Source organism: Haplochromis burtoni, unplaced genomic scaffold (assembly GCF_018398535.1).
Source record: "Haplochromis burtoni strain Fernald_Lab_line unplaced genomic scaffold, NCSU_Asbu1 Contig_919, whole genome shotgun sequence".
Taxonomy (NCBI): Eukaryota; Metazoa; Chordata; class Actinopteri; order Cichliformes; family Cichlidae; genus Haplochromis; species Haplochromis burtoni.
Genome location: NW_024583280.1, coordinates 29453 through 37614, shown reverse-complemented (window position 1 = coordinate 37614; position 8162 = coordinate 29453). Strand labels below are relative to the sequence as shown.

Below are 8162 nucleotides of genomic sequence, written 5' to 3'. Positions count from 1 at the left end.
ACTAATAAAGATAAAGACTGTCAACACCACATCATCAGCTACCGTGGTCTTAATGAATACAATCTGAAAGTAATCCAACTGATGAGATGAAAGCTTGATACGATGTAAACTATGCATTTCACATACTGTACTGTGAAAATATATCAACAATATATTAAATTCAGGGGCTTAAAACAGTGTTTAAATCCTTGTTTTCATTTGATCTACTGGAATATAAGACTAATAGATTATTCTACAGGGAGTGCAGAATTATTAGGCAAATGAGTATTTTGTCCACATCATCCTCTTCATGCATGTTGTCTTACTCCAAGCTGTATAGGCTCGAAAGCCTACTACCAATTAAGCATATTAGGTGATGTGCATCTCTGTAATGAGAAGGGGTGTGGTCTAATGACATCAACACCCTATATCAGGTGTGCATAATTATTAGGCAACGTCCTTTCCTTTGGCAAAATGGGTCAAAAGAAGGACTTGACAGGCTCAGAAAAGTCAAAAATAGTGAGATATCTTGCAGAGGGATGCAGCAGTCTCAAAATTGCAAAGCTTCTGAAGCGTGATCATCGAACAATCAAGCGTTTCATTCAAAATAGTCAACAGGGTCGCAAGAAGCGTGTGGAAAAACCAAGGCGCAAAATAACTGCCCATGAACTGAGAAAAGTCAAGCGTGCAGCTGCCAAGATGCCACTTGCCACCAGTTTGGCCATATTTCAGAGCTGCAACATCACTGGAGTGCCCAAAAGCACAAGGTGTGCAATACTCAGAGACATGGCCAAGGTAAGAAAGGCTGAAAGACGACCACCACTGAACAAGACACACAAGCTGAAACGTCAAGACTGGGCCAAGAAATATCTCAAGACTGGTTTTTCTAAGGTTTTATGGACTGATGAAATGAGAGTGAGTCTTGATGGGCCAGATGGATGGGCCCGTGGCTGGATTGGTAAAGGGCAGAGAGCTCCAGTCCGACTCAGACGCCAGCAAGGTGGAGGTGGAGTACTGGTTTGGGCTGGTATCATCAAAGATGAGCTTGTGGGGCCTTTTCGGGTTGAGGATGGAGTCAAGCTCAACTCCCAGTCCTACTGCCAGTTTCTGGAAGACACCTTCTTCAAGCAGTGGTACAGGAAGAAGTCTGCATCCTTCAAGAAAAACATGATTTTCATGCAGGACAATGCTCCATCACACGCGTCCAAGTACTCCACAGCGTGGCTGGCAAGAAAGGGTATAAAAGAAGAAAAACTAATGACATGGCCTCCTTGTTCACCTGATCTGAACCCCATTGAGAACCTGTGGTCCATCATCAAATGTGAGATTTACAAGGAGGGAAAACAGTACACCTCTCTGAACAGTGTCTGGGAGGCTGTGGTTGCTGCTGCACGCAATGTTGATGGTGAACAGATCAAAACACTGACAGAATCCATGGATGGCAGGCTTTTGAGTGTCCTTGCAAAGAAAGGTGGCTATATTGGTCGCTGATTTGTTTTTGTTTTGTTTTTGAATGTCAGAAATGTATATTTGTGAATGTGGAGATGTTATATTGGTTTCACTGGTAAAAATAAATAATTGAAATGGGTATATATTTGTTTTTTGTTAAGTTGCCTAATAATTATGCACAGTAATAGTCACCTGCACACACAGATATCCCCCTAAAATAGCTAAAACTAAAAACAAACTAAAAACTACTTCCAAAAACATTCAGCTTTGATATTAATGAGTTTTTTGGGTTCATTGAGAACATGGTTGTTGTTCAATAATAAAATTATTCCTCAAAAATACAACTTGCCTAATAATTCTGCACTCCCTGTATGAGGTTAACAATTGCGATATTTCTGCGCACAAGAGGTCCTTGAATCACTTTGCTGTTGACTTTGTTGACAGCAATGAAGGCAGTGAAAGAACTGCTCACTCCTGATTGGACACTGAGCTGCACCACCTTCTCCTTCACTCCTCCATCTTGCTGTCCTCTTGCTCTCTCTCCTCCATCTCCAGGGACGAATCAGAGTCGAGCACCCAACCTGTGGACTGTTAGTCTGCAGACAAGAACGAAAACATTACGGGGTCATAACGTTTGTCATTTTGCTACATTACATTTTGTTAACTACATTACATTTTTGTTACACTCTGGGTTTTACCTTTGACACTGGCACCCCAATAGATTCTTCCATATGCTAGAAAAATGCATGAAAATCTACTACTCAGTGCTTTTGCACAAAACTATAACGATTTCCTTTCTAGACGTGGACTAACGTATATACACATATAAACACACACACACACACACACACACACACACACACACACACACACACACACACACACACACAATATATATACGTTTCTGAAACGACTGTTTTGAATTCAATACGTGGAAACTCAATTTAAAACAGAAGTGTTGTTTGTGTTAAACTGTTTTACCCAGTGTCCTCTGCAGGTCTGAGACTGAAGTGCAGCTGGTTCTCAGAGGGATGACCTGCCAGGCTGTACTTCAGCGTCACACAGCCCTCTGCTGCCTCTGAGCTCTGACACAGAATTACAGTGTTAGAAGTCACGTTAATCACTGTCATCAAATACCTAAACAACAACATGAGAGGCTGCTGCTCCTACCTGTCCAGTGAGCTGGGCATAAATCAGTGACCTCTGACCCTGGAAAAGTGTTGTGATTGGTGGAGAGAGGACAGTGACAGACACTTCCTTTGGTAAATCCCATGTGACTGAGATGTCGACCACAACCGGCTGCAGAGCAAATCGCAGCGACTGCATCACCTGAAAAATAATGAAAAACTCTCCAAATATACACAAACAGCTGGAACAGACATTTTACTCACTGCAGGTCTGATCTCAAATATGCATCTGCTCTCTTACAGGTAACTCAGTCTTAGATGGAACCCCAGGCACATTAAATGACACAGAAGAAAACACTTCCACCCCACCCCCTACACAAGTAACATCATGGCCTGTGGAACTCTCTTTCAATCCAAGTGTGGTGTCAGGGGCCCCTACAAGATCACTAGGCCTGTCCAAGATCCTCTCTGAAACAAATTCACTTGGCTGTGACTCCCCAGTGTTGGAACTCACAGTCTGAGTGGGTCTTACTCCCTGTTCGTGGAAGCCAGACGAACAGACCACACCATTCACAGTACCAGAGTCAGCCATTTCCACACTATGTGTCTCTGTTAACTTTGACCCGTGGCTCTGTGATTCTGAGTCTAATTCATCTTCTACGGCTTCGATGGAAGCTGGTGATGACAGGTTGCACTCACTCACCTCCGGTCGTTGCGCGATGCGGTGGCGACGCGAGCGCCGTCTCCTCTTGGCCGAGAGCCCCGTTAACGTGGAAAGTGGAGCCTCTTGCGGCGCTGCAGAGGCTGAGGAGGCGAGGGTTGGCGGAGCATCAGGCGGGAGCTCCTGGCAACTCCGGGGGCCCCCAAAGGCCAGGCGTGTCCCGCGGAAAATCTCACCGTAGTGAGGAGCGAGCCCTGGCTTCCCCCGTAGCTCCTCCTCCAGTTGCGCGCATGCGGCGCGCTGTCGCTCCTCGAGGTCGAAAGTCATCACCTCCACAGCCTCCTCGTGTCGCTCAGTGGAGGGCGAGACATGCCGTAGCGATGAGCGACGGCGACGAGAACGCCGCTTCCGTCTTGAAGTGGACGCGGACGTAACTTGGATTTCTGTGGCGACCGGCTCCTCGTCTTCCGACCACATCCGCGCCAGATAAGAAGCGGGAGAAGAGTAGTCCGATCGAGGCGGCGAGGATGGGCGGCCGGTCCGAGGCGGGGCGGCTGGCGGAAGCTCCTCCTTGGTGATAAGCCAGGGCTTCCAGCGTAGCTCGTCCTCCCGATACGCCCGCAACACCTGCTGTCGCTCCTCCTCACCGAAGTCAACAGCCTCGGGCATCTCCGTGCATGCAGGCGGTGGCGAAGATGCGGAAGCTGATGAAGTGTGAGCCAATGGTGTGTCGGTGGTGAGCCTCACTGTTCCGACTCTGACCGCTACCGGCTCTTGAGGCCGCGGGGTAACATCGCAACAGCATGGCTCTGGCGAAGGCGCACGCACACCGGGCCGCTGCGGCTGCGGACGGAGTTGGAGAGTGGTGACGAGAAAGTCAACGATCAGTGGGTGTAGTGCCTCCCATAACCAGGGAAATACAGACACGCATACTCCCACTTGGCGGGCCAACTCCTCCCGTTCCTCCACTCCGGAACACTGCAGCCAGTTAGTACAAAGCGCCTCCACCGTCTGGATGATCTCCCTCTCGTGTGTCGCTGGGTCCGGCATGGTCGCGTCGTACTGTCGCGGTCTGCGGAGGCAGACCGTGCGGGAATGGCCCGTTCAGCCTCACGCCACGTCAGCTGGAGGGTCCGTTGGGTCCGTTCAGCCTCATGCCATGTCAGCTGGGGGGCCCGAGGAGCCCGTTCAGCCTCACGCCGCGTCAGCTGGGGGGCCCGAGAAGCCCATCCGGCCATCGTCTGCTGCAGCTCCAGCCTGTGCTTCGTCTGCTTGCAGCTCCAGCCTGTGCTTCGTCTGCTGCAGCTCCAGCCTGTGCTTCGTCTGCTGCAGCTCCAGCCTGTGCTTCGTCTGCTGCAGCCTCAGAGTCTTCGTCTGCCGCAGCCTCAGAGTCTTCGTCTGCCGCAGCCTCAGAGTCTTCGTCTGGCCCCGCCGCAGCCTCAGAGTCTTCGTCTGGCCCCGCCTCGACTGGTCCCGTGCACACCGGGCCTCGGCCAGTACACCTGACACTGGAGAGCCGCCGCTGCCTTCCGCGCGGCCGGCCTCCTGAACTGCTCCGTCGTCGCCTTCGCCGCCGCTGCCTTCCGCACGGCCGGCCTCCTGAACTGCTCCGTCGTCTCCTTCACCGCCGCCGCTGCCTTCCGCGCGGCCGGCTCCGGATCTCTTCTGTCACCGTGGCCACCTTTCCCGTGGCCGGCCTCCGGAACGGTTGGACTGGACTTTTGTGTTGTCGCCTCTCGGGTTGGCCTTCGGGCCTCTTTGGACATTCGCCTTCCTGTTCTGGACTCTTTTGTGTATTTGTGGGCTCAGTTTTGTTCTCGTGCTCCTTGTTTTTGGTTCGTTTTGTTCCCTCCGTCCTGGTCCCCCGCCTCCCGCCCTGGGTGGGGTGTTTTCTGTTTTGCTTGTGTTTTGGTTCCTGGGTTTGGGCTGTCGGGAGCCAGCCCTTGTGGGGGGGGTACTGTCATGGTCCTGGGTCGTGCGACCCAGTATTTTGTGTTTAGTCTATTTTGATGTTTATTGATTGTTTCGGTTCATTAAGTTAGTCCAGCCATCTGTATATATCACCCTTGCATTACGTCTCCCTTGCCCTTCGTGTGTTTATGTCTGTGTGTCTTGTACTGTCCAGTTCATGCTGTCAGTTATGTCACCTCCCCCTGTACTACGTCTCCCCGGTTCATGTCTCATGTTTCCTGTTTTACTTTGAAGGCCTGCATTCACTGTCAGTGTATTCAGTTTCACTCCTCCTGTCCTGTCGTTAAGTTCATGTGTGTCAGCTGCGTCCCCATGTGTGGCCACTTCCCCTGATCATCCCTCATGTGTATTTAGTCTCTGTGTTTCATGTAGTCTGCGTCGCGTCGTCTGTGTTACCACCCCCTGTGTTCCGTATCTCCAGCCATAGCTTTTTCTTAGTTTATGTCCAGTTTAGGTTTTCTGTTTGAACTATTACCCTTATACTGCCCTCGCTCTGGTTTGTTCTGTTATCAGCCATAATAAAAGGCTCGCTTTTGTTTAATCCACTCCTGCATCTTCGCTTGTGTTCGCGTCTGGGTCCAACACACACATTCCCACACGGTCTATCTCCACGGACCGTGACAGTCAGACTCCTGAACTCTGCCTCCTGACATCTGACCCACGTTAACACATGGACTGAACATACACACACCCACAATGGACAACTGTACCCTCAAACACACAATAATAACATGGACTGAACCACCACTCACAACCACTAGCACTTTATATAGCCTCTGTAGGAATTATATCTCACTTATCTTAACTGCACTACTGTATAGCTCTGTGTAAATAATCATTCTGTACATTGATAATTTTTAATCCTACAACTGTTTACAACTTGCATAGTTCCCATTTCTGTATAGCTGTATATCTCAGATTTCTGTAAAGTTATTTATTTCATATTCTGTATAGTTTTTCATATTTATATCCTGTTCATAGCCTGTACATAGCTTGTACTCACTACAGCCTGTACATACTTATAGTTATAGAATATTCACAACATACTTCATACCGTGTACATTATAACATACCATAATAGACCCATTTCTGTAATATACTCACATATCTATATTATTGCTAATATATATTGTAATATATCTATATCACTAAAGCACTTCTGGATGGATGCAAACTGCATTTCGTTGCCCTGTACCTGTGCATGTGCAATGACAATAAAGTTGAATTCTATTCTATTCTATCTATAGAGATTGAAAATGTGACGTCATTCAGGGGTAAAACCGCAAAGAATTCTGGGAACTCGTGGCAAGAGGTACTAGCGCACGCAGGCTTTCAATTGAAATCAGTTACACAGCGATAAAAAGAAACACAAAAAATGGCAAGAAGCTGTTGTATTATTAACTGCAATAGCCGGTCGCATGACAGCCACGGGAAGCCGACGGGTAAAGAGATCGGTTGTTATCGGATTACGTCGTTGAAGAGAAATTGTTCGAGCCATGTTTCCGAAGTAACAAAGAGGCGACTGGATTGCAGCCATTCAAAGACAAAATATAACGTCCCAGAACACTCCAGCTCACAGGTTAGTCTGCTCCAAGCATTTCCACAAAGGTCAGTCTGCTGTTGTAGTTAATGCGTCATTTTTCTTAACATAATTGGTGATATAGGTTACAAGCAAGTCTGGCGCTGAACAGAAATTGTCCGCTCCTTTGTTTATTGTGCATAAATAGTGAATTGTCCTGACACAATATTGCGTTTCGCTTCTCCCTTTCTCACTCACTATGTATTAATAGACCTCTCTGCATTGAATCATATCTGTTATTAACCTCTGTCTCTCTTCCACAGCATGTCTTTATCCTGTCTTCCTTCTCTCACCCCAACCGGTCGCAGCAGATGGCCCGCCCCTCCCTGAGCCTGGTTCTGCCGGAGGTTTCTTCCTGTTAAAAGGGAGTTTTTCCTTCCCACTGTCGCCAAAGTGCTTGCTCATAGGGGGTCATATGATTGTTGGGTTTTTCTCTGTATCTATGAAGCGCCTTGAGGCGACTTTTGTTGTGATTTGGCGCTATATAAATAAAATTGAATTGAATTGTTAATTCCATGGTACATAGACAAAAACATATACTTTTATTCACAGGGATAAAACAGTTGTTTTGTATCACTAATTGCCCAGTGACGATTACAGCATACAATATTATTGTCACTGCTACATTTCTGTAATGCGATACCAGAAATTATTTCCACTACTAATTAATTACGTTGAGCTTAAAGGTCCTATTAATAAACGGTTAACGAATGTGTATTTATGAATTATAAATATGAGCGTGGTGAAAGTTTGGCAGCACGCTAACGTATTTTGTCCCTCTGTGTGCTCGTAAGGGTCTGACCCTTTCACTGGTTTGATTTTTTTCCTCGTATCTTTTCTTTGACTTTTCATCAAGTCTGTCTTTGTACGGACCGGCATTGTTCTCCTTCTTGTTTGTACATTCCTTTTTGGTGGTGGCAAAGAAAAAACAAGAATGGTATTGGAACCGAAGAATGAACGTTTTGCGGTGCTGCAAATGCTTGCATTTGATGCGGTACTTGGATTGTTTTGCCACGAGTTCACGGCATGCAATGCGCGAAAGTCACGTGGTCTGTCAATCTCTATTCTATTCTAATGTTTCTCTATGAGATTGTAATTGTTCTAATCCTTGCTAACAGCACTGAATGTTGCAGTTGCTATTCACGCTGTTGATGACAACTGTGTGCTGTTTTCTTTGTATTAGGTAGGCTCTGTTAAGTACAAGCTTTAGTTGATACTGTTGTATAAAAAGCTGTTTTTATATGTTATTGTTGTTCTTGGTTAGGGAAAAGGGAGATATAATGGCTCTCATCTCTCAGTTACCATAAGGAGAAAAATAAATAAACTAGAATAAGTTGCATTTCCTGCGAAAATCTAGCGTGAAAGCCATGTAGTACAATCTGCTGAAAACAGCTGA

General features: G+C 47.0%; 1 protein-coding gene across 1 annotated transcript; it reads right to left on the bottom strand.

The window, feature by feature from the left end:
• Positions 1-1817: 1817 nt before the first annotated feature.
• Positions 1818-2811, bottom strand: LOC121812899 (von Willebrand factor A domain-containing protein 5A-like). Its single transcript, XM_042216091.1, has 3 exons — positions 2599-2811; positions 2410-2513; positions 1818-2024 (listed from the first exon to the last, which is right to left on the bottom strand). Exons 1-3 carry the CDS (start codon positions 2752-2754, stop codon positions 1991-1993), a joined length of 294 nt encoding a protein of 97 aa, XP_042072025.1. The 5' UTR covers positions 2755-2811; the 3' UTR covers positions 1818-1990.
• Positions 2812-8162: the final 5351 nt, after the last annotated feature.